This window comes from Plectropomus leopardus, chromosome 3 (genome assembly GCF_026936395.1).
Source record: "Plectropomus leopardus strain MGB_pleo_1.0 chromosome 3, ASM2693639v1, whole genome shotgun sequence".
Lineage (NCBI taxonomy): Eukaryota > Metazoa > Chordata > Actinopteri > Perciformes > Serranidae > Plectropomus > Plectropomus leopardus.
In genome coordinates, this window is record NC_142178.1 from 39,475,521 (window position 1) to 39,500,812 (window position 25,292).

A 25,292-nucleotide genomic window follows, 5' to 3' on the forward strand; every position below is an offset into this window, starting at 1 on the left:
GAAATTACGACTTTAATCTCTTAATATTATGACATCATTCTTGAAACCTAACTTTTTTTTTCATTCTATAAATTAGAATGACAAAAACCAAACCCCCCAAAAACATCAAAACAGAGCTCGTTCATCAAGGAGGGGGTCCGGGCTGAGCCCCCGGTGGAAACGGCCCTGCTCGGTGGGATCAAAAACCATGATTACTATTAAAAGTCTGTATGTGAGCTTCTTCTCCACTATTATCCGCTGTGAGACACGTTTTGGCGGCTGTCCCAAATGAGAAAAAGTCCCGGAAGGAAGAGGTGTTGTCCTCCTCCCACTAACTGCCACCGCTGTCCGCGCGCCCGCTCCTCCATTCATTCAAACAGGACCCGGTCCACCTGTCCGACCCGCGAGCAGCCCGCTCCGACCCTCAGGTGAGCTCCGTCTGCCTCTCATTCATCACGTTTTCTTAAATCTGGTGATTTTCAAACGGACTTCTGAATGTTGGCTGACATGAAGTCTCACCGCACGTGTTGGTCTCTAAAAGCGCCATAAACTGCGGAAGGCGCGATTACTAAACATGCCAGGTGAATTTAAAGTTATTTACTGTTTTAATACAAATCAGACAGACATTTCGGCTACTACAACCAAATATTTTATATTTTATATATTTATTTAGCTTATATTTAATCCAAACTAACCGACCGCACGAGCACAGAAACGGCACTTTTCCACATTTTGGCTGCTTTCACTTTGTGACAAAGATGTTGTTTATTATGTTTAGAAAAAAATATATCATAAAAGCAGAATCTAATATGTTATATAAATAAGATATTGTAAGCGGGAAATATAGCCTAGTAGAAACGCTGATTTGCAGAGTTGCCAGACTGGACTGAAAATAAGTAGATCGTTTTTTAAAATTCAATTAAGGTTAAATAATAAATATTATTATTATTATTAGTAGTAGTAGAAGGCCTAGTGGTGGTCGTAGTAGTAGTATTTATGATAATAATAAAAATAAATGTTCATGTATATAGCTGCAAACATGGTTTATGTAGTCTATAAAGATATTTTAGATAACTATATTGAACATATGAACAAATGCAAACTTTTCCTTTGTTTTTAAATTAGATACAGAGCTATGACAAACTTAATTTAATTAATTAAAAAATTTCATTTCAACATGCTAACTTTATAGACTTTACACATAAAATGCAACTGACACAGGTAAAGAAGAATAAATGGAAAAAAAAATATATGTTGAAAATGTAAGTCCGATTATTAGTTATCAGTCATTGCTTTATTTATGGAAACATGGCCAATTTTTTTGGGTGCCCAAATGTGTAAAGTTATAGTGTAAAGATATAAATAGTGAAACTATTTTACCCGCCCAATTAAATTAAAAAAAGGCGGAAAACCGCGCGATCTGGCAACACTGTTTATATTGCGCCATGTGGCGACGTGATGACGCAACCGGATGAGTCCAGTTGCGTGCCTGTATTACGTTATTGACAGAATAAACAGTTTTATCACTGTTATGGATTTATACACATTTGTAATGGACACATTTTGTTTTAAATCAGAAATGGAAAATACCAAAATGATCTGAATATATAATTTTATTTATTTTAACAATTTTCCTGCACTTTTTAACATTGGTTTTGATAAGTGCTATATAAATAAACGTATTATTATTATCATTATTATTATTATTATTATTATTATTATCATTATTATTATTATTATTATATGAATTCAACGCCAAATTTCTTAACCCTTTGAACCCTGGAGTGACATACTTTTTCTTAAGCTGCTTTCAGACCCCTTAAAAAATATTTAAACTTTTCCTGAGCAAAATGTGAAATGTGTGTGATTTCTTTAAAAAAAAAAACATGAAAAAAAGGTAATAAGAAACTTAACAGAAATGTTCCACAAATACCAAGATTTCGTAAATAATTTTTAAAAAGCTCAGGAAAAATGTCTAGAAAAAGATCTATTTTTAATCATCATAATTAAACATCTAAAATGATGTTACAGGATTAGTATAACTTTTTAAGACTTTTTTTTTCCAATTGTTGTTTGCCTGATAGTGTAATTGTACTTTTTCTTTTTAAATGTTTTCCTTTTTTAAAATGTGACAGTTCATTTGGACACACACACACACACACATATATATACAATACACACACACATATATATGATTCAGTATATATGTGTGTTAAATTATTGATTGTCATGTTACAAAATCACCCAAAAAATTGTTACAAAAACACTCTTACCTACACAGCACCTTTACTGTACATATGTAACGTGATGTTGTTGTTAGCTGTTTATTTGTTTATTTAGGGGCTTTTCTTGACTTTCGTGCAGAAACGAGACAAAAGCAGCAGCATGTTGAACGAAAAGAAACAGAGTCCACCCGCTGACCGGTGAGTCTCAACTTTTGTTCTCAACTTTTATTTATTTATTTATAATAATAATAATAATAATAATAATAATAATTGTGAATAATAATAATAATAATAATAATAATAATTGTGAATAATTAATTTACATAACAATAATAATAAATATTATTATTATTAATTAATGTATTAATGTTGTTTGGTGACTACACTAAAGTTTAAAGTCTCAGTTCGGGTTATAAAGGTTGTTTTTTTGTTTTTCTCACAGCGGTCAGGCCGTGGCCGCCATCATCTTCGTGCTCGGTCTGGGGACTCTGCTGCCGTGGAACTTCTTCATGACGGCCTCTCAGGTTTCACCTCCGCACCTTATTATAAAAAATACTTTACATATTATTTTATGAAGAACAATGAACGGCTCTCCTGCAAAAACAGACATTGTTTTATTATTATTCCTAAATCGTGTTTTATTTCGTTGGACGCTCAGTGAAGGTTACAATCAACCTGGTGTTGGTTTGTAAATCTGAATCAGCTTTACTGGCAGAGTCTGTGTATAAATACAAGGAGTCTGACTCTGGTTTTAAAGTACTCTCAGTGTACTTATACACAGAACTGCTACAGGGTCACGCAGATCCTCGAAGAGTATTGAATTTATTAAAATAAGAATAAAGTGTTAATTGGTTTTAGTCAATCTTTGAAAGTCTTTAAAATGATAAAACATGGGATGTAGAAAAAACAAACCGCCAAATATTTCCCCCAAAAAGTCGTGTTTTCAGGATAATAAACTGTCCGCAGTCTTTACTAATCGGCACAAATGATTTTCTCTTTTTCCTTCAGTTTTGGTTTTTGTAAAGTTGGTCTTAAATTTCATTCGGTCGGCATTAAAAGTCTTAAATCTAATTAACCCTTTAAAACCTGAGCAAACTGGCTTTATTTCTCTCAACAGCTTTAGAAGAAGGCAATTACAACAAACGAAGAAATGACCCAAAAAATTGCAAGAAGTTTGAAAAAAATACGAACAAATTAACATGAAAATCAATAAGATAATTTCAAATACGTTTTTTCCCGAATTTTTCCCCTTGCTTTTTAATAAGTACTTTTCCTAAATCTTTAAATTTCTCACTGTTTGTGAAACGTTTATTACCAAGATGCTGCTCAGGGTTGAAAGGGTTAAATCTTGTAAAAGGTGTCTGGAATCAACGTGAACCGAACGTTTACGTCTTTGGTTGTTTCCTCCAAACATAAAACATTTATAATAATTTCACATAAAGACGCTGAGTGGTTCTTGTTTTTCTCGTTAAAGTATTTCAACAAACGTCTCTCGACACCAGACGTCACGTCGAACGGCTCGTCGGGCGCCACGAAGAAAGACTACAACTACGACAGCTGGATGGCCTTGCTTTCCCAGCTGCCCCTGCTGCTCTTCACCCTGCTCAACTCCTTCCTGTATCAGTGGTGAGCGAGCGCGTATCGATCGCTGAGGTTATTGATGATGTCATTGATGATGTCATTGATGATGCTTCCTGTCTGACCTGTCCGCAGGGTCAGGGAGCGTCTCCGCGTGGCCTTCAGCCTCGTCGCCATCCTCCTCTTCTTCTCCCTCACCGCCGCTCTGGTCCAGGTCCCCATGCTGCCGGACACCTTCTTCTCCGTCACCATGGCAACCGTCTGGTTCATCAACAGTGGGTGTACACACACACACACACACACACACACACACACAATGTACACATACACCGGTATTATATATCTTAAAAATCTTTTTAAAATAAAAATAAATAATAAAGTAAGTAAAAAAATAATAAAAAATAAATCAAATAAATTATTATAAAATAAAAGAATAAAAGAACTTGCTTGTATGTTTGTATGCATGTGTATATATGTATATGTATATATAAATTATATATTAATATATAATTTCTCTTATATATACTTTGAACATTTGCATTATTTTATCAGGGTTCCTGTCGATCTGTAAAACGTCTTAAAAGGCGTAAAATTAAAGTATTAATCTAAAAATAAATTCTCAATCTGTCTTTAAATGTCTTACATCAATATTTAAAATGTCTTAAAATTGCTAAAACACAGGAAGTTGGATTTTATGAATCTTTAATATCACATTTTAACATTATAAAATAAATTATAAAATTTGCTGACATTTAAAAAAAAAGAAATACATATACACAGAGTTCCTCTCACATTAATGTCTCACAGATCTTTCTGTTTCTGACAACAATGTCACGCATAAAATCAGTGTATTTTATGCAAAAGGTTTTTGTCATTTTTTAAATGTTTATCATATTTATTTGTTTCATTTTTTGTTATTTTTTTTCAGTGTGGCATTAAAAGTCTTGAATTTATCTCATTGGAAGTTGTAGAAGTTAAAATGTTAGATTATCTCCTTTTTCATGAGCATTATTGTCTTTGTGTACATATTATAAGATTCTCGCTGTCAGCGACTGCGTCTTTGTTGCTGTTTTACATATAATAAGTAACGTGTAGTCTTCGTTTAATAACGTGAACAGAAGCAGATGAAGCAGATTAAATTAGATTTACTGAGCAAAGTCAGAGTGAATGACAGTGAAGATGAAACGATGCGGACGGCGGAAACTTTGACTTTGAACTTTGTAGAGAAAATACTACTGCTGGTGTTAATAATAACGATACCTGTGTGTGTGTGTGTGTGTGTGTGTGTGTGTGTGTGTGCGTGCGTGCGTGCGTGTGTGTGCGCGTGTGTGTGTGCGTGCGTGTGTGTGTGCATGCGTGTATGTGTGTGTGCGCGTGTGTGCATGTATGTGTGTGTGTGCGTGTATGTGTGCGTGTGTGTGCGTGCGTGTGTGTGTGTGCGTGTATGTGTGTGTGCATGTGTGTATGTGTGTGTGTGCGTGCGTGTGTGTGCGTGCGTGTGTGTGCGTGTATGTGTGTGTGCATGTGTGTGTGCGTGCGTGCGTGCGTGTGTGTGTGCGTGCGTGCGTGTATGTGTGTGTGTGCGTGTATGTGTGCGTGCGTGTATGTGTGTGTGCATGTGCGTGTATGTGTGCGTGCGTGTGTGTGCGTGTGTGCGCGCGCGTGCGTGTGTGTGTGCAGTGTGCAGTGCGGTGCTGCAGGGCAGTCTGTTTGGCATGGTCGGCCTGTTTCCTCTTCGGTACAGCACTCTGTTTATGAGCGGTCAGGGTCTGGCCGGGATCTTCGCCGCGCTCGCCATGCTGCTCTCCATCTTAAGTGAGTAACGACGACTTTTTTTGGCAGTGAAGACAGACGCTGACTTTTGGGTTCAAGAGCTCAAAACATGAGTGAATGTAAGCGAATGTGTGTTAAAATATCTAAAAAAAAAAAATAAAAAATGTATATCTATATCTGTAAAAAAAAGGGCTGCAAATAATTAGGTTTTTTTTTTCACTTTTGATTAATCTACTTATCATTTTCACACTTAACTGACAATTTTTTTGGTCTATTAATAGTCTGGAAATAAGAATATAAGCGAAATAATAATTAAGTGATTATATTCGTATATATAGTCAGTTATTTTTTTCACTTAATCTGCTATTTTCCCAATTAATTAAGTCATTTTGTGGTTAATAAAGTCCAAAAATTAGCAAGAAAAATAAGACTCATAACCACGATATTTGAAAACAAAGTACCAAGGAAAGTACTCTCATTTAAAAACAACAACTTTGGAGCTACAAAATAAAGTAAAAAAACAAAAAGTAGAAATGCTGCCTAATCAAGACAGCAGGTGGACTGATTCATCATTTTGGCTAATGATGAATTGGCCAAATTTATATTTTTATTTACTTTTTACATTTTTTTTTAAATCACTTTTTTTTGCTTGTTTGTGGTATTCGAGGACTTGTGACCGAGATGTTTACAAACTGAGCACAGTAAGCTCCCGTTTAAAAACAACATGTTTTGCATCACAAAAATAAATAAATAAACAAAAATCAGAAATTGCTGCCTAATAGAGCTATCTCTTCTTGAATTAGTTATTTTTTGTATTCAAAAACTTGTGATTAAGATATTTACGAAATGGGACTTTTTTTTAACAGTTTTTAAAATAAAACTACATCACGAAAAATGAACATAAAATCTGTCAGTAAAAGTCTGCACAGTGTGTATTTGGGGAAAATAGTTATTAAAAAATGAACCTGTGTTTGTGAACGAAGCTGAAGGTTGAGTTTCTCTCTGCAGGTAACGCAGACGAGAGCTCGGCTGCGCTAGGATACTTTATCACGCCATGTGTGGCCACTCTGGGGACGCTGCTGTGTTACCTGCTGCTGCCGCACCTGGTGAGGAGGACACACACACACACACACACAAGATTAAAGTACAGGCATCTCGGGTCCTGAGCTCTAGAAGGAGATAAATGCAGCCGTTTGTCTTGTTTTCAGTCATTTCTAATCATTCTCTGTGGCACTAAAGTCTAAAAAAATATATTTTTGTCATTATTTAGTTAAGAGAGTTTATGGTGATTACGGTTCTCAGAGGCTTTACTATTAAAGATTGACAGATTATCGGCCTGGCTGATCAAATTATTTCATGAAAAAGAGCAAAGAAAGAGTCAGCATGGGCGAATTTAAATTTTTGCTTGACTTGATGAAAAAAGTTGCTGGGAACTTGTATTTTATGTTGAAAATTTCAGTTTTGATTAAACATTTGCTTAAGACACTTACAGTTTTGTGCAGGTATTGACAGCAGCATTGAATTTTTATTGTAAATGCACATTGGTTCCAAATATTGGTTATTGGTCTCATTAGATACAAATAAGTTGGAAAAACATTTGTAATTATTATTATTATTATTATTTTCATATTGCGCCACTAGGGGCGTGGCTTATGGAACGCGTCGTTTCATTTAGGGGCGGAGCCAGTCCAGAACTGGGGATCTGATCTGGGCGGGGCTTATCGAACGCGTCATGAGCACGGGGCGGGGCTTATAGAACGCATTCGGAATACAGGGCGGGGTCAGTGCACTAGATTAAAGGGCTATGGGCGGGGCTTATTGAGGCGTCATAAAGACGGGGCGGGGCTTATGGAACATTCTGTGCTTTGATGTTTAAGCCTTTAAGAACTTCTACAGAAAAATCTGTCAGTCTGTCGTTGGGCACGAGATAGATAGGGCTGAAGAACAGAGGAGTTTCCTGTTATTTCGAGAATAGCGGAATTTCATTTTTCAGGGTTAAATTAACTGACCTGTAGGTTTACCGGCTGACCTGCCAACAGAGCCAGGAGCTTTACAAACCACCACACGTTAAATTTTTAAATTTTTAAAAAGCTACCGCAACAATAGCAATGGAATCCACATTACCGGGAGCAGTAGCGTTTGAGGAGGTACTGGAGCTATCAGAAGCTCGGTCTGTTGTCCGCACTCACATTGAGTGCTACCTTAAAAACATGACAGCAGACCAGTGGGAACTGTTAAAACTAGGTTCCCCTGATGATGGAACCAAGATCATGATGGCAGATCTGATTTTTGATTTAATTGCCATCATCATATCAGCCGTTTTAAAAGCTACGGCAGCAGATACAGTCGTATCTGCAGAGGCTGTGAGGGCAAGCCTTGGCGACACACTCTGTCAGGGTTTTGCAGATGGACTGGGCGTTAAGGGCGAAGTTCATTCTGCCAGCGCTGAGTGCTTAACAGCGCTCATAGGTAAAGAGGTAGCTGAGAGCGTTAAATCCGCTCGCTCCTCGACCTCGCCCACCGCAGAGCCTGAAGTTAATCAGGGCATCCCTCCACCGCGCAGGCTAAATGCGATGATTAAGCATGCTTGCGAAATGATTAAGTCCTTTGCATGCAAAGCAAAAGCCTTTTTTTCACCACGACCCAGGAAGCAGAGAAGTAAGTCAAACTCCCTGGGAGAACTGACGACAGAGGACGTGGAAAATACCGAGCAAGCAGACAGCGATAGCTTGCCGGTGATTGTAAATGAGACATCCTGTAGCTTCTCACAGGATTCATTAGAGGACGAAAGAACTCAAACGCTGTCAGCCACATTTATTCAGGATCAGCTGAACAGAAATTTGAGTGACATCATTAATCCTCTATTAGACGATATTCCGGACATTGAATACGAGCTGATCGAGTCGGAGAGCTCGCTAGAAATTATCATCGTTGGCGAAGACATCGCTGACTATATTTCTGATGTGCACTCCGAGGAGGCGGCTTCTGCAGGTCACAGCTCAACAACAGAACAAAAGCGCGAGTCTGTGGAGGAAATAGGCAGAAAAATCAAGTCTTTTTCTGCAAAGCGCTTTGCTGTAGCACTGCTACACCGGCTCCTGGCACAAATTAGAACCACATTCCACTGGGACTCCAAAATACAGAGCAGAGAGTCAGTGCAGAGGCTCGCAACTAGTATCGAGTCTCTGCTCAGCGAAGACGGCAACGACGACACACAGGCTGGTGAGCAGCTTTGTGTGTTCAACAGGTTTAGGAACATGTCAAAGGAAGATGTCTTGACATTCACCCAGGCATTGACTGACGTGATGTACAGTCATATTACTGATAGGACTGCACCTGAGGTCCCCCTGCAACAGGTCCCACCATCACATGTGGACATGTATGACAACGTAAGGGACAAAGTGTGGCGTTTCCTTGGAATGATGAGCTGGTGGCTCAACACGCAGGTGGACGACCACAGTGAACGGATGGCGCTCGCTATCATGGGCACTGAGTCGCTGCCACCAGCGGAGATACCACAGCTCGTCGTTGTTGAGGACAGCGCACCTTTGGATCCCACCACAGAGTCTGGCTCAGCACGCATGGACACACCTGTTGAACCTGTGGACCGTGTTGCGGAAAGAGAACAAAAGAACAAAAAGTTGATCCAGGTAACCATGGAGCAGCTGGTTTCGCGGATCATGAAGAAAGCTAAGGTGGACTACACCAGTGAAAACTGTGCGGCCATCATCACGTCTCTGACTGAGAGAACGTGGGCCGAGGTCCAGGGTGTAGACGTGGATCCCACACCCAAAGCTTTCGGAAACCTTCACAAGGCCATTTTCAAGGCTTTGTGTAAGCAGTTGGGCTCTGCAAAAATGGTGCTGGTCTCCATGTATTTACGGGACGCAGCCTTTGAAAGCATTGTCACCTGCGCTGTCAAAGACTGCCTGGTGCCAGCACCAAAAAAGCGAGGCGCCATCCGCAAGTTCTTCTCTACTTTGGGGGAAAACATTTCCAATTTATGGAAGAAGTCGACCACAAATGTGGTCAGCTGTGCACCTTAAATGTATTTTGACCTCCTCCTTAATTCGCTCCCAGTAATTTAGTCCGTCTGTCTTCTGCTTGCATTGCCGGCTGCTGCTTCATGATTCTGCAGGTTCTTCTCTAACATCTGCAGATCTAGAAGCAGGGCTGGTTTTATGCAAGCGAACGCAGATTGACGTACAGGTTTTCTCCGGGGTGCTCCGGTTCGCCTGAGATCAGTGAGGATCTACATCTCATTACTGATTTAAAAAAAATTAGATTAGGTTATCATGTTGAAGGAGAAGTGAATGTGATAAAGAGCTCCTCTCCTGCCTCACATCCAGGTTAGCGTCTCGCTCACTGTCCTCTGTCCCTCATCATAGGAGGAGAGACAGATGGAGCAGCAGGTTAACCTGGATGTCAGACAGGACTTGAGTTCTCATGACCACCTCTGTAGGCAACACCTCACAGCTGGAAGGTGAGGGTTTGATTCCCGTCATGAGCCTTCCTAAGTTTGTGTGTTGTCTGCTGTGGTGTTGCGGGTTTTCCCCGGGTGCTCCGGTTTGTCCCGCATTCAATTAGAATAAACATCAAATAACTAATCAGATAATAAAAAAACAATAACGTTTTTTCTGCTTATCTCTCTTATTTGCTGTAAAAGCTGTTAATAGTCAACAGACTGAAATTCTCCTAATTGTTGATCTGTCTTACGAGCTGAAATTTGACAGTTTCATTGATGTGGTATTCGTAAACTTGTACATATTTCTGTCACATGTTTTAACAGCTTTCTAAAGACTGACACGTATTCATTAATTACTTCTTGACTATGGTTTGAATTGCACAAAGTGACACACAGATGCCACGTGGCCAAACATGAGTGACTGCTTTAACCCTTTACTGTAGGTGACCTCTGACAGATCCTGTCTGCACTTACAGCAACACTGCAGCCGCAGCTGCATCTCAACAAGGCTGCTGTTTGCTGCCCTCATTTTCTTTCATGTCTTCACTGTGTACTGTTTAGGTTTTTAATTATCCACAGAGGTCTCCTCTTCTCCAAAACAAACACACCAGCTGATTCCTAAACCTGTAAACATCCGTTTTCTTGAGCTGCGTTCACATGAATTTGAAACAGTTGAAACGAGAAAATGGATTTCTTTTGAAATTTGTCTAAAAAGGCAACAAGCAACTTCTCAAGAGGTGCGTGCAAATTGTTGGAGAGAGAAATTATAAAAGGATAATAATCAAAATAAAAATAAGGGTAAATATCCACAAATCTATATCGTTTGTATTATTTTTTAAAATTGTTTTTTAAATATATTTATTTCATATTTTTATGACTATTATCATTATTGTTATAATCATGATCATCAACCAAGCTTCAGGAAACTGAAGAACATAAAATGAAAAATTTCAAATTTGAAGCTAATGTCTGATCATTTTGATGATTTTTATTATGCGTGTAAGACCCTATATAACATATTAATACGATGTGCCTGCTTCCACTGACGGTAAAATGATTTTTTTTAAAAACTGCTTTTCAAAAAATTGGTGTAATTGGTGTTTAGTGTAACTTCAGTCTTAGGAATAGGATTTAATGTTTTTTTAAATTTTACTTGAGATCAAAAATGTTTTGAATGGGGCGCCCCGCGTCCAGAGGCTACGTCCTCACTGCAGCAGCGGCGGCTTTGGACGTTTGCATGTCGTCCCGTCTCTGTCCCCCTTTCACGCTAAGCCTGTCCTATCTAATGAAGGTAAAAAGTCCCGCCCCCCAAAAAAAATCTAAAAAAAAAAACAAAAACAAAAACCAAAACCTCAGTGTGAATTATATTAAAACACCAGGATCAATGTAGGTATTACCAGGAGTTTTATTTTATTTTATTTTATTTTTGTATTTTTATCTTTTATTTTTTAAATTGCATCTAAAGATTTGGTTGTGGTCTTCTGGATGAACTCTGTCAGCGGGAGAAACTCTTGTCCTAGAATGTTTGATCTCATTTTTTAACAACTGACTTTTTATAATTATAGATTTTAAATTTTAAATTAGTAAAATATACATAAACTATCTCTGCAGGAGTTTGCTCGTTTCTACCTGAACAGGAGTAAGTGTGAGAACGTGGAGACGTCGCAGGAGCTCCTCAGCAGCTCAGGTCGGTTTAAATATTATATTCTGACTCGCGCTCAGTTGGGGTGATCACATTATAAACTCGGATATTGATATATTTTGATTTCCTTCCTTTAAAAGAGAAGAAAGTCCTAAACAACAACGATAAAGAACTGGACAACGAGAAGTTCATGGGTGAGCCGGAGGAGAACCAGGAGCGCTCGTCCGTCCTAAACGTCTTCAAAAAGGTGAACGACCTCTTATTTTTTAGAAAACATTTATTTCATATTCATATGGTTAAAAGCGTCGAAAATTTACACTAAAGATTTGAGCATCATGACCGTTTTATCCGTTATGATTATGATCTTCCTTCACAGGAAATCATAATAAAACAATTTATCCCAAACATTTTATTTCAAATAAAATGAAGCCTTTTTATCTTCAAATCTTAAAATTCTTGTCTGTTTGAGAGAACGTGGTCACCTTTCTGTATCTGCTTTTTTTTCTTTACTTTATCTTTATTTTAATCATTGTAATTACTGATCATTTTATTTATATATTATTATTTACTTTTTTTTTTGTCTTTGAGAATGTGGCGAGCACTGTGGTGTTAAATCCAAAAATCAATAAGAATCTATTTAAAAAACTAAAACCACAATTTTATAAATGCACTGTTGTCTATATCTGTTAAATCCACCATTTCGCCTGAATTCGGGTGTTTTTCCTCCTTTTAAATGCATATTTAAACGAAAACTGTTATTTGTAACAGTGCTGGTTGTTTAGCATATTTAATTTTTTAAATCTTAGTAATTTTTTTTTTTTTTTTTTACAAATCCTGATTGAAAATACGTGATAATGAATCTTTGTGTGTTTCCTGCAGATCTGGCCGATGGCTGCGTGTATCACGTGTGTGTTTGCCGTCACGCTGTCGGTGTTTCCTGTGATCACAGTGAGAGTTCGGACCGTCTACACGCACAGCGCCGCCTGGGGTGAGTCTCTCTGAAGACTTTTACCGTGATTTGCGTGATAACCGGTTACGGTTTCATTCCCAGTACGGACCTTGTGCTTCATTGTCTCATTTATTCCAGACTGGAAAAAAAAACCTAAATTATTTCTCAGGACGAGATGTCTCTCCTTTAATCCGCCACGAGGTCCATGTTGTGGATTTGTTAAATATATTAAATACGTAACAATAGAGGCCGAATAGTCGAGTTAAACGTCGTGCTGCTTGATTCCACGGTGCCGGCTTGCTGTCTAAAATCCCACACTGGAGCAGCTCCATGCTGCCATCGTTTTGTAAAAATTCGTAAAGAGACGTAAAGAGGGGACTTTGTAGCAGCTCTTCAGAGTGGTGAGGGAATGAGTCCTAAAAAGTCCGTTTTTGCACTTCCAGTTCCCTCGTCTCAAAGTCTCTGGGTTTCTTGGGTTTTCTGTAAAATGCCTTAAGTAAGGTCTGTGGTTTACACAGGCTAAAGATATTTACACATTTTGTTCTGCAACGTGAAATACGTATGTATAAACCCAATTTGCGAACTTTTAAGGTTTTATGCATCTAAAAAAAGTCTTTGGCGTTAGACGTCATCGGCCTTTACAGCTTTACAGACTCGCGCTCAAACTTTTAGATTTATCTGTTTGAAATAGTTTTCAGTTCTGTGCACTAAATCACATCAGAAGTTGAGCGATTCGGGGTGGAGATATTTTAGGTCGTCTGAACTCGATGTAGTTGGTTTATAGTCTAACAGCTTTTTACTTCTGGCGATTTCATTTACGCTTCAAAACACACGGACGTGGAGTTCATCTGTGAAGATTATCACGCTGAACCAAACCTGGAAGGATCATAAACTCGTCACAGAGCTTGTTTTTGGCGATTATCGAAAATAGGTTTTTGACGAGGGAACCAGTGCGATGCTAACTTTCGGGTTGACCTACAGAAATACGTCATCCCTTCACCACTTTGTTGCATCTCTGTGTAAATAAAGGTTTGATTGTGAGCTGAGCCCTGCTCTCCCTTCACAGACAAAGTGTTCACCTGCGTTTGCTGCTTCATCGTCTTCAATGCCATGGACCTGGTCGGCCGCAGCGCCCCGTCGCTCGTGCAGTGGGTGAGTCGGCCGCCTGCTCTGAGGATTAGATTTGCCATTTGCGTCATCGTGTTAACGACTCCGAAATGTTTGTGCAGCCGGCGAAGGACAGCGCTCTGTTTCCCGCCGCCGTGGCGTCCCGTCTGGTCTTCATCCCGCTGCTCATGTTGTGTAACGTCCAGAACTCCAAACTCACCGTCCTCTTCAGCCACGACGGCGCCTTCGTCACCATCGTGGCCCTCTTCGCCTTCTCCAACGGATACCTGGCGAGCCTCTGCATGGCCTACGCTCCACAGTGAGTCTGCCCCAAAAAACGAAAAACAGAGGGTCAAACTTTGTCTTTATGTGGATGAACCACCATTAATTAACCCTTTAGGGACTGTTTGATGCATTTTACGCACTTTGTGTGTGTTGATGCATGTGTCCTAAATGTGGTCCAGATTGTGTATTTGAGTGTAATCAGTGAATTTGCAGCTCAGCTCCTACAATAAGTCTAAAATACACTGTGGAAACTAAATAGTTACATTCAGACTGTTCAGGTCCAAAAATGCTCCATTGAAACCCATTCAAACTGACATTTTTGATCCCACAGCCATCAGAGCAGAAAAACAGGACTTGTATTATTTCTGGGTGTCATTCTGGGCTTTTGACTCTGAATTTGTCATTTTGACTATTTTCCACCTGATGAGGTCATTTTGACCATATTTGGCATATGGAGGAAATACATGCTATTTCCACTAGGTGACCTGTCACAGTCAATGTAGCTGCTGATCACTGACATATCCCAGACTGTCAGCAGCTACACTCACACACTGACATATCCCAGACTGTCAGCAGCTACACTCACACACTGACATATCCCAGACTGTCAGCAGCTACACTCACACACTGACATATCCCAGACTGTCAGCAGCTACACTCACACACTGACAGATCCCAGACTGTCAGCAGCTACACTCACACACTGACAGATCCCAGACTGAGATAAAAAAATAATAATTCTGCTTTGTATGTAGTATATTGGAAATAATTTTTAAAAAATGTCAAAAAATGTCAAAAAAATAGCAAACACAAGAAAGAGCAGTATGATACGATTTCAACCACTGATTTTACTGATTTTTACAATTATGTAAAAATATTAGAGGGAAAAAAAGCAAATTCTAACATTAAAGAAGCTAAAACGGACATATCGCAAGCTGTGATCACGTGTGTGTGTGTGCGTGCGTGCGTGCGTGCGTGTGTGTGTGTGTGCGTGCGTGCGTGTGTGTGTTTGATCTAAAACCACAGTGGCATCGTAACAAAAAACTGACATTTGAAGGGTAACATTTCTAAAAAATTAATGAATATTTGATATTTATGATTGATGGACTGATGGTGGTTAAAAAATAAACTTAATGAAAGTAAAAAATCATATTAATGTGTAATATTTTTTATAGCCTGATTTTGAAAAGTTCATTTTGTGTGCAGAGCGGTATGAGTGTGAATATTTGACTGATAAAGCATAAAAATCAATGTTGCTGCTAATCATTGACATATCCCTGGCTGTGATAATAAAGAAATCTGCTCTGCATGTAGTGTTTTGAAAATAATAATAATTATTATTATTTTATTTATCTAAAATCATAGCAGCATCATGACAAAAACCTCTTATTTAAAAGGATTAAAATTCAGAAAAATGAAATAATGGACATATGATATTCATAATTAGAATTAATGTTGGTTAAAAAAAATTAAGTTATTTAATGTCTAATAATTTTTAAAGCTTGATTTTGAAAATTACATTTTTATTATTATTGTTATTATTATTACAGTTTATTATTTATTATTATGTGTCTTTTATTATTATTATAGTTTAATTTATTATTATTGTTATTCTATGTTTTTCTTTTTTATTATTATTAATATTATTATTATTATAGTTTATTATTTATTGGTATTATTATGTTTGTTTCTTTTATTATTATTATAGTTTAATTTTATTATTATTGTTATTATATGTTTTTTCTTTTTTATTATTATTAATATCATTATTATTATTATTATTATTATTATTATTATTATTATTATTATAGTTTATTATTTATTGTTATTATTATGTTTGTTTCTTTTATTATTATTATCGTTATTATCATTATTGGCGCTGTAACCGTGTGTCTGTGTGCGTCAGGTTGGTGCGCTGTAAAGACTGTGAGACCGCCGGCTCTCTGATGACCTTCTTCCTGGTTCTGGGTCTGGCAGTCGGAGCGTCTTTCTCCTTCTTACTGGGAAAACTGGTTTAGCCAGTTTATGTACATGGTATATTGAAGTGAATGTTATTATTATGGGGATTATTTAATATTATTTTTATTATTAAAAAAATGTGGCTGTACAGAAATCTGTAGAGAATTTTGTAATAACACTAACATAATTATCATCTTAAAATTATGTAAATGTGTAAATCTGTTTTTTATTTCTTTTTTTAAGAAAATTGCTTAAAATTATGCTTTTATCCTAAAGACAAGAAAATCATTTTAGTCCCACCACTGTTAAAATCACAGTTGCAAATATATCTGAAATTAATTTTCATGCTTTAGTTAATTGTACGTGGATTATTGAAGTGAATGTTATTATTATGGGGATTATTATTCTTTATTATTATTATTAAAGAGTTTGGCTGTACAGAAATCTGCGGAGAGGCTAAACGCGTAACTGCATCATAATTTTGTAACAACAAAAAAATGATTTCTACTTTTAATAAGATGCATAATTACCATCTTAAAGTATTGTAAATGTGTAAATGTAAATTTGTTTTTTAATATAAGAAATCTGCTTTCATTCTAAAGACAAGACAATCGTTTTCCAACTACCACATTTCCAAAATAATTTCTTTTCTTTGTCACATTTCCACAATCTTTGAAAACCTTTGAAAAAAAAAAAGTAAGTTTATTCAGATCAGCATTATTAAATATATATATATGTTTCATATTTGATTAAATTAAAGGAGAAATTGATCGACCGCTAAGACGTTTACGGGTTATCAGAAGTTACACGCTGATAAATGTATATTTGACTTTATGTTACTGTATTTTGTTGTAATTTATTGTTTTAATGTGCAGAATTTCATTTTTACTGTTCTTTGACGTGGGACGTTTTTTATTATATTAATGTTTTTAAGTCTACTGCTGGGCCTGTTTGTACTTTATTTTTATAACCAAAGACTTTTTTATTATCTTGTTTGCTTATTTATGTGTTTTTCCTACTTTGATGTCTTTAAAAATGATAATTTAACAACTGAACGTCTTTTTTGTAGGCTCTCATAATAAAATGCACAAAATGACCAAAAACTGCTTTGTGTGATTTTATTTTAGTTATAAATTTTGGTAAAAGGCAGCTGTGTGGGTTTTTAATTAAGGAATATGTGAGGTCACAAAAAATGTTTTAAAAAGTCTAACTGGGAGTAATCAGCTGAAGTTTTGAGGTTTTTATTTGTTGATTTTTTCCCTGTTCGCCTGAGACGTTTCCATTTAAATGAGACCTTTTTAACAGAATCAGCTTCAGAAATTATTACTGAATATTTAAAATTAGCAAAAACGTTTTTACTTTTTAAGCAGGCGGCCTCTGTGGTTTCCTCTTCCTGCAGCTCGGCCCTTTCCGTCGACCTCGTGTCGTCCGGCTTCCTCCGATTCTTCTGCTCTCTGCGAGGAAAACGAAAAGGAAAGTTAGGACTTAAAGTCCTCGAGGTTTTTCAGCGTTGAAACATGAAACAGCAGAACCAAAGAGACACGAGCCGCTCTGCAGGTGAAGCTGCAGGTGAGTTTTTAACTCTGACTGGATATTTTAATTAATGTCTCGACCTCTAAAGTTAACTGTAACACTTTTAAAAACTTTTTTACTTTTAAAACTCTTTCATGAAATGTAACAAAACCCACGCCATTGATACTTTGTTTTTCTGTTTTTTTAAGATCTAAAAAAAAGAATTAAATTGTTAGAAATGACCCCAAAATAAGAAAAAAAGAGCAGTAACAAAACAAAACACACACACACACACTCACTATACTATACATATATCTAAGAAAGGTGGTGAGCAACTTTCCAAAAATGGCCCAACTAATAGAAAGAAATCAGTTTAAAAAAAATTATAAGAAAATTAAACACAATTATTAAATTATTTAAAAAATATATTATTAAAATTAAAAATGACCTTATCTTTCCAACGTCTTAGATTATTTCTTATATAATTTTTATTTTCTTGTATTGCTTTTATTCTTATATTTTCTAAAACTTTATTAATTTAGTACTTGAAGTACCTTTCAAGATCTTTTTTTAAATCACTTTTATTCCTTTTTCTGCTTTATTCTTGTTAACCTTTTGAGATTTTATTTTATTTCATTACTCTTTTTATAAGCATATTTATGTTCATATTGTTGCTTTCTGACTTCAACCCCATATTATTGCTTTGTTGACTGTATTTGGTTATATGCATGTACTACATGCTGAATAAAGGGTTAAAAAAAACAGAAAGATAAAAAAAAAATCTGTAATACTTAAAACTGTTTTACTATTTTAAAATAAGGTTTTACAACTCTACAAGTCCTGCAGTTAAAACAGACGTTATTTCCTCATCGCTGACAGAGACTTTTAAACTGCAGTAAAACGCGGCGTAGAGTCATAAAAATACCATTTTCACTCTGTTCCTGCTGACATACAGTATCAATTATCACGTTATAACTTTTAAAAATATATACTAAACTTGCCAAAATGTTTGCCATATGCATGAACACAACGAAAAGCTCGTAAAAACGCACAAATAACAATAAAAACACAGAAACTAACAGTGAATGTAATGAGCGTGTGAATCGTTATCATAATAGATAATAAGTGCTGTTTTTTAGGAATAAATAAAAGGTGTCACACATTTTTAGTTTGCTGGGAAAGAAACCTGCGGTGACTTTAACTTTGGCGGTTTTGCCTCAAACAATCAGCTCTGTTGTTACTGAGCTGAGACAGAGAGGCATGCAGAGCAGCTGATTAACGGAGCTGAGTGTGTGTGTGTGTGTGTGTGTGTGTGTGTGTGTGTGTGTGTGTGTGTAATGAGGCAGGTTGAAGCTGTTGCGTCACAGACTCGGTCTGCAGGACGCGGACAAACTGGACCTGCAGCTCTTTTCCTGTTTGTTTCCCTTCAGATCGACATCATGGCTGAGACGCGCGGAGCGACGGCGCGGGGCAGGAAGGTGAGTTTAAACACACCTGGGCGACAGGAAGCAGGTGAGAGACGTGGTAGAAACCACCACAGAAGAAGAGAGAGACCAGGTCAGTGCGGCTAAAAGGATCTGGGACTTTTCTGAGCTGTAGCTTTAACCCTCAGGTGACTGAAAAACAGTTTTCTGAGTTTTCAAACAACCTGCCGTCGTTTCGGCTGACGTCAAACTCACCGGCGTGAAACACAGCAACTTCCTGTCAGTATTTACAAAATAAAACCTGTGCGCATCATTTCAAACCTGAGAAAACTGGGTTGATTTCTTTAAAAAAAAAAAAAAAAACATGGGAAGAAAGCTGAAGAGCAACTTACCGAAATATGGCCCGAATAACAGCCAAAAAATAATTTAAAAAAATAAAATTACAAGAAAATTCAAAATTATTATTAATTAACGATTCGAAATAAAAGGGAGTAAAAAAATATGGTACACTTATGTTATATATATGGCACGCACACACACACACACACACACACACACACACACACACATACATTTATACTGTATATACACATACACACTCACATCTGTCAACCTTTTGAACGCTATGTTCGCTTTTATTTTGAAAGTAAAAACTGAACTCACTCAACTTCCTGTTTCACTCAGACGTGACGCAGCACGTGCCGGTCACATGATGACATCACGCTGTGTGTTTCTTTGGCTTCATTAAGTTAATTATAATAAATATCGGTAAATTAAATACTTTGATTTATTACTCAAAAGTACTTTTAAAACTTTAAAACAGGCCTGATCACAGTTTAGGTCGCTTTTTGTTAAAATGTGGTTATTTAAATGTCAGACTAAGTACTTTTAAAAAAAACATTTTAACTTTTGTTTTGATAGACAGATAAAAGTTTGGATGTGAATATTCATTTAACATGTTTTTCTTTTTTCCTTCACATTTTCAATAGATACCTGAGAGTAACTTGAAAGGAAACAACGCAAAAAAGTTTTTTAAAAAAGGAAAAAAATGCAAGAAAGTTGCCTAAAAAATAGCAAAAAAAAAAAGAAAATTTATCCACCACACAAACAAAACAAACAAACAAGGCAATTACCTAAAAAGTGCTTGAAATTGTAATTTTTTGTAATATAATTTAGAATAAATTTTGTAGTAATTAGAAATAAAGTTATATTTACTAAATTGCAGTGATGATCCTGTGAAGTTAAAATTATGTTAATTATTTCAGAAATGGGCCGTTCCACAGAGGACCGCAGCTGAGGAAAATAAAACGAGTGTTCGTCCTCCTGACAGAGACGCTGAGAGAAATCTGGTAACTTTTTCCTCAAAGTTACAATTTTATCTTTCACAACATCACAGAATATTTCTCAAAATATTTTAACTTTATTCTCAAAATGTTTGTTTTTCCTCACAGTGGCCCAAACACTCCTTTGAGTTTTATTACCATGATGCTATTTTAATTGTATGAGATAATGTTAGTGACATTACATTTCACAACATTCAGCATTTTATTCTTATTCTTTTTGCATGTTTTCATTATTCTTGTCTTTTCTGTTTGAGTATCTTTCCGGTTAGACAAAGAAAAATTAATCACATTTCTTTCTTTTTTTTTTTTTTTGTCACCACGAAAATGTTTGTGTGTGCAGGCGGTTCCTTTCAGAGGTCACATCACAGACGGGATGCGGCCGGGGAAGAAGGTCGTACTGGTGGGTGTTGTGGACTCCTGTCCTGACAGGTAAAAATATGTTCACATAACTTATTTTTTTATTTATTTTTTTAAATGAATCCATCCCCTTCTCCTCAGTATCAACACATCACTATTAACGGGATATTCATGGTCCCCAAAGAATAAATTTAAAACGACAACAACGACACAAAACCACAAAAAACATCACAACAAAGGGACAGAAAACAACCACAAAAAGTAAACTGATCTCAAAACAATTACATGGAGTGACAATACAGTCTCAAACAGACACACAAAAACAACACAAAATGTCCTCGAAAACAAAAAAATAACCACAAAATCACAAAAAAGATGCAAACATTTACAAAGAGTCACAAAACAACCTGAAAAGACACAAAACTACCCAAAAGAGACAAAAAACTACAACAAGACTCAAAACAACCACAAAGATACGATTTCAAAGAAACACAAAATAACCACAAAAGATAGCAAAACTACACAAAAAAGAGACACAAAACTACAACAAGACTAAAAACAACCACAAGAAGATGCAAAATAATCACAAAGAGTAGCAATATGACCTCAAAGAAACACAAAACTACAAAAAAAAACAGCAATACAACCTTAAAGGAACACACGAGGACCACAGAGACACAAAACAAGCTCAGAGAGACACAAAACTACAATCAGACTCAAAACCTCAAAGAGTAATGATACAACCGTAAAGAGACACAAAACAACCACAAGAAAATGCAAAACAACCGCAAAGTGTAGCAATATGACCTCAAAGAGACACAAAAAACTATAAAGTAACACAAAACAACCACAAGGAGACACAAAATAACCACAAAGAGACACAAAAAAACTATAAAGAAACACAAAACAACCACAAGGAGACACAAAATACAATGACTTCAAAATGACTTCAAATAAACACAAAACAACCATAAAAACACCAATGCATCCTCAAAGAGACACAAAACAACACAAAACAGCAACTCAACCTCAAAGAGACAAATGAGGAGACACAAAATGACCTCAATGAGACACAAATAACATCCAAAGAGACACAAAACATCCAGAAGGAGTAGCATTATGTCCTCAAAAAGACACAAAACAACCACAAGGAGACTCAAACTGACCACTAAACCACAAAAGAAGCCTAACGACTCAAAGAGACGAGAAAAGACGGCAACGAAAGAAGCAAAACCACCATGTCTGGTGGTTGGATATTGCTGAGAAACCTGCGTTTGCTCTCGAGTGTTTTTGGTCACTCTGAGTCTTTAACATAAAGTCAGAACAGCGACAGGTTGACGGCTGGTATTTGTCCCTCCGTTAGGTTCTACGTCGCCCTGACTCGTGGACGGGGGACGTCCAGGGAGCCTCCGCCTGACGTGGCTCTGGAGCTCTGTGTTCGCTTCAGGGACAGACAAGTCCTGCGCAGAGCCTGCGTGTCCGGGTCGTGGGGAGACGTGGACAAAGCCGTGCCTTTCTTCCCCTTCATCAGAGGGCAGCCGTTCAAGGTACCAAAAAACTCTCAACCTGTGTCACCCGGCGGGTTTCCATTAACCCTCAAAATGCACAAAGTGGAAACACGAAAAAAAACCAAAAACGCTTTGTGCTTCTCTTCAATGCCGGCATGCTGTCTAAAATCACACGTTGGAGCGGCATTAGCAGCCGTTGTTTTATTCTGTCCAAAATACAAAGGAGGCATAAATTCGGGACTAACCTAACCCTAATCCTAACCCTGTAGCGGCTCTATGGTGCCTCCTCTGTGTTAAAGGGGAGTTTGAGTAAACCCAAACCGCTCTCCCAAAAACACCAACATGGCGACGGCTGAAACATTGAGTCCACAAACCAATACATGGTGTCATGGAAGCAGGGTTTTGATTTTTAGAAAAAAAGGTCACATGAGGCTTTAATATTTTGTCATGATGCGTTAAATTTACATTTTGAAGCTGTAATTTGGTTTGTTTGTTAACCCTTTGAAACTTGAGCAAATGGGTTTTCTTTTTTTATTTTTCTAAAAAACTCAAAATACACACAAAATCTCCTTCTGAGCAAATATGCCTGTACACACACAGTAAAAAAACAGGCAAATAAATTAGAATAAATAAAAACAACAATATAGAAATACATAAAAGAAAGGAAAAGAAAGACAAAAAATAAATATAATAAAAAATAAGATTATAAAATAATAATAAAAAATAAAATTAAAATGGAATGTAAAAGATGTCATTACAGTTAACACAGTGTTATCAAGCATGGGTTTATCTGATTGAAATGGTCTATTAAAGGTTACCATGTATATATTAATGAAAATGTCTAATAATAATAATAAAGATATGTACAGTATGTACAGAGAACAAACAAAAAAGGCCCAAAAGATAAAAAAGAGCAATAAAAAAGAAAAAATGTGCAAAAAAAGTGAAGATGGAGGAGCTGCTGCAACAGGCTGCCACTCACGGCGCTTTTTAAATAATAATTTTCTAAATCTACTAATTTCTTGCAATTTGTGGAATTTTTCTTTCCAAGTTACTTATTTCTTGTTTCACTATGTTTTTGAAAGAAATTGCACCAATTTGCTGAGTTCAAAGGTTTAAACACTTGTGAAAGCAGCACAAGAAAAGTGACGTCGCTGCAGGTTTCAAAGGGTTAACACTGCCGTAACATCTGCGTGGCAGAAACAGCCACTGTTGAAAAGATGATTTTTGGTTTTTTTGTGTCTGGTTTCACTATAAAAACACGTAAGAATAACCCGCCTGTGTCCCGTCTCTCCTCGCAGATTGAGATTCACTGTGAACAAAGTCGGTTTCGTGTGTTTGTGGACGGACAGAAGCTGTTCGACTTTCACCACAGACTGACGTCACTCGGCGAAATCGACACGTTATGGATAAAAGGAAGCCTCACCATCACTAAACTGGCCTGAAATAAAGGGCGTCACTGTTGATTACTCTGAACTGGAGCAGACGAGGATCTCATGACTCAGAAAAAACCTCCTCTCCTGAACGCCGTCTGTGTTCACTCCGGACTTTAAGGCGCCGGACGTTTAAAATGGAGAGAAATTAGTCTCAATATCGGTGTCAAATACGTGAGTCAGTCTGGGAACTGTCGTGTCTGACCGTGTAGAAAGATTCCCCAAAACCTCGTAAAAAGTTTCCAGAACATTTTTTAATATCTTACCTTCACCTTTTTTGTTTTGTTTGGTTTCTCTTAGTGTCGTTAGAAGCAATACTTTTTTTGCAATTGTTTTACATTTTTGCCAAAAAATGTTGGACATTAAGCTCCAATTACACGCGCAGGTGTTTAACTGTTTTTTTAAATCGTAAGTTGTGATCATTCGTAGGAGTAAGGGTGATGACTACCTCAAACCTCACAGTATGAAGTCCTGCTGCCATCATCAATAAAAGTATATGAATATCTGTATGAGAAATACAGCGGTTTTTGTATTCACTGTGTACCTGTGTGTCCTTAACATCCAGTGAAAAGTACTGTAAAAATGTCTTTTTGTAGAGTTTTCAAAATAAATGACTATACAATAAAGTGCAGTAAAGTTGAAATGAGAACGGCTGCCGGGAATACAGTCAATAAGTATTTTTGAACGATTTAACAGAGAAAACAGACAACAATTTAAAATATTAATTGTTTTGATCATTGGGCAATATCCATTTGATCATTTTTAATGCAAAATCCAAATGTAGAATCATAGGGAAAAAATCCTGATAATTGACAAATATTTTCCAGATATTTCAAACATTAAAAATCAGTGGTGGACGCAGGCTGTCTGAGGGGCAGGGGCAAAAAAAGGGCACCAGTTGTACGCATTGGGGCACCGACGTACAGATTTCCAGCATGCACTGCAGACTTTATGGCACTGCATCACATTTTCTCCACTAAAACGGCACCCAAAAGTGCACTTTATCAGATATTCTTTACTAGAAGGGCACTCTAGAAGGCACTTTATCACACAGTTTATCATATTTTCTCCACTACAGGGGCACCCTCGAGAACACTTGATTGCATTTCTCCACTAGCAGACCACCTTAAAGGGAACTTTCTCCACTAGAGGGCCACTCTAGAGGGCACTTCATTGCATTTCTTCCACTAGAAGGGAAACCTAGAGAGCACTTCATCACATTTTCACCTCTAGAAGGCCACCCTAAAGGGCACTTTATTGCATTTTCTCCACTAGCAGACCACCATAAAAGGAACTTTATTATGCTTTCTTCAGGTCACCTGAGAGAGCACTTTATAGCATTTTCTCCACTAGAAAGGTGACCAATAAAAAACCCACGTCATCACATTTTCTCTATTAGAATGCAACCCTAGAGGGCACTTTATTGCATTTTCTCTACTAGCAGACCACACACCCAAGTGCTTCATTACATTTTCTCCACTAGAAAGCCTCCCGAGCAAGTGTTTCGTTGCACTTTCTTCACAAAAGAGGCACCCCAGATGGCACTTAGTTGCGTTTTCTCCAATACAAGGGCTCTCCACTAGAGGGCCACCATAGACAGCACCTTATCACGTTATCGTTATCATTTTCTCCACCAGAAAGCCACCACAGAAAGTGCTTCGTCACATTTTCTCCATTAGGAAGCCACCATAGACAGCACTTTCTTGCATTTTCTCTGCTAAGAAAACCCCAGAGAGCACCTCATCACATTTTC

At 37.1% G+C, this 25,292-nt stretch overlaps 3 protein-coding genes and 1 long non-coding RNA gene across 5 annotated transcripts; 3 read left to right on the top strand and 1 right to left on the bottom strand.

The window, feature by feature from the left end:
* The first annotated feature begins 272 nt into the window (after positions 1 to 272).
* LOC121939507 (equilibrative nucleoside transporter 2-like) lies at positions 273 to 17,083 on the top strand. The gene is made up of 13 exons (XM_088075055.1): positions 273 to 407; positions 2,344 to 2,402; positions 2,647 to 2,728; positions 3,679 to 3,830; positions 3,918 to 4,057; positions 5,463 to 5,597; positions 6,564 to 6,661; positions 11,632 to 11,707; positions 11,803 to 11,909; positions 12,542 to 12,650; positions 13,678 to 13,763; positions 13,841 to 14,037; positions 15,910 to 17,083. Exons 2-13 carry the CDS (start codon positions 2,365 to 2,367, stop codon positions 16,019 to 16,021), a joined length of 1,332 nt encoding a protein of 443 aa, XP_087931181.1. The 5' UTR covers positions 273 to 407; positions 2,344 to 2,364; the 3' UTR covers positions 16,022 to 17,083.
* Positions 6,677 to 11,331, top strand: LOC148190077 (uncharacterized). Its single transcript, XM_088075054.1, has one exon. It carries the CDS (start codon positions 7,664 to 7,666, stop codon positions 9,599 to 9,601), a length of 1,938 nt encoding a protein of 645 aa, XP_087931180.1. The 5' UTR covers positions 6,677 to 7,663; the 3' UTR covers positions 9,602 to 11,331.
* Positions 14,004 to 19,004, bottom strand: LOC148190078 (uncharacterized). Its single transcript, XR_015776095.1, has 3 exons — positions 18,873 to 19,004; positions 17,322 to 17,416; positions 14,004 to 14,043 (listed from the first exon to the last, which is right to left on the bottom strand). It is a non-coding gene; the product is annotated as an uncharacterized LOC148190078 (long non-coding RNA).
* On the top strand, positions 17,399 to 24,182 carry LOC121937879 (galectin-related protein-like). Of its 2 annotated transcripts, none has more exons than XM_088075056.1 (6): positions 17,399 to 17,531; positions 18,821 to 18,952; positions 20,164 to 20,247; positions 20,582 to 20,670; positions 21,962 to 22,145; positions 23,408 to 24,182. In XM_088075056.1, exons 2-6 carry the CDS (start codon positions 18,914 to 18,916, stop codon positions 23,549 to 23,551), a joined length of 540 nt encoding a protein of 179 aa, XP_087931182.1. In that variant the 5' UTR covers positions 17,399 to 17,531; positions 18,821 to 18,913; the 3' UTR covers positions 23,552 to 24,182. The 2 variants fall into 2 exon arrangements, with proteins under 2 accessions (XP_087931182.1, XP_087931183.1); XM_088075057.1 differs by having other exon boundaries at positions 17,424 to 17,531; positions 18,905 to 18,952.
* The last annotated feature ends 1,110 nt before the right edge of the window (positions 24,183 to 25,292 follow it).

What these genes read in the sequence shown, in the direction of transcription:
- LOC121939507 (XM_088075055.1), top strand. Translation starts at nt 2,365, where the DNA reads ATGTTGAACGAAAAGAAACAGAGTCCACCCGCTGACCG. An exon ending in TCTTCATGACGGCCTCTCAG is followed by an intron (nt 2,729 to 3,678) that starts GTTTCACCTCCG and finishes TTCTCGTTAAAG; the next exon opens with TATTTCAACAAACGTCTCTC. An exon ending in ACCTGCTGCTGCCGCACCTG is followed by an intron (nt 6,662 to 11,631) that starts GTGAGGAGGACA and finishes CTATCTCTGCAG; the next exon opens with GAGTTTGCTCGTTTCTACCT.
- LOC148190077 (XM_088075054.1), top strand. Translation starts at nt 7,664, where the DNA reads ATGGAATCCACATTACCGGGAGCAGTAGCGTTTGAGGAGGTACTGGAG.
- LOC121937879 (XM_088075056.1), top strand. Translation starts at nt 18,914, where the DNA reads ATGGCTGAGACGCGCGGAGCGACGGCGCGGGGCAGGAAG. An exon ending in CGACGGCGCGGGGCAGGAAG is followed by an intron (nt 18,953 to 20,163) that starts GTGAGTTTAAAC and finishes TAATTATTTCAG; the next exon opens with AAATGGGCCGTTCCACAGAG. An exon ending in GAGACGCTGAGAGAAATCTG is followed by an intron (nt 20,248 to 20,581) that starts GTAACTTTTTCC and finishes TTGTGTGTGCAG; the next exon opens with GCGGTTCCTTTCAGAGGTCA.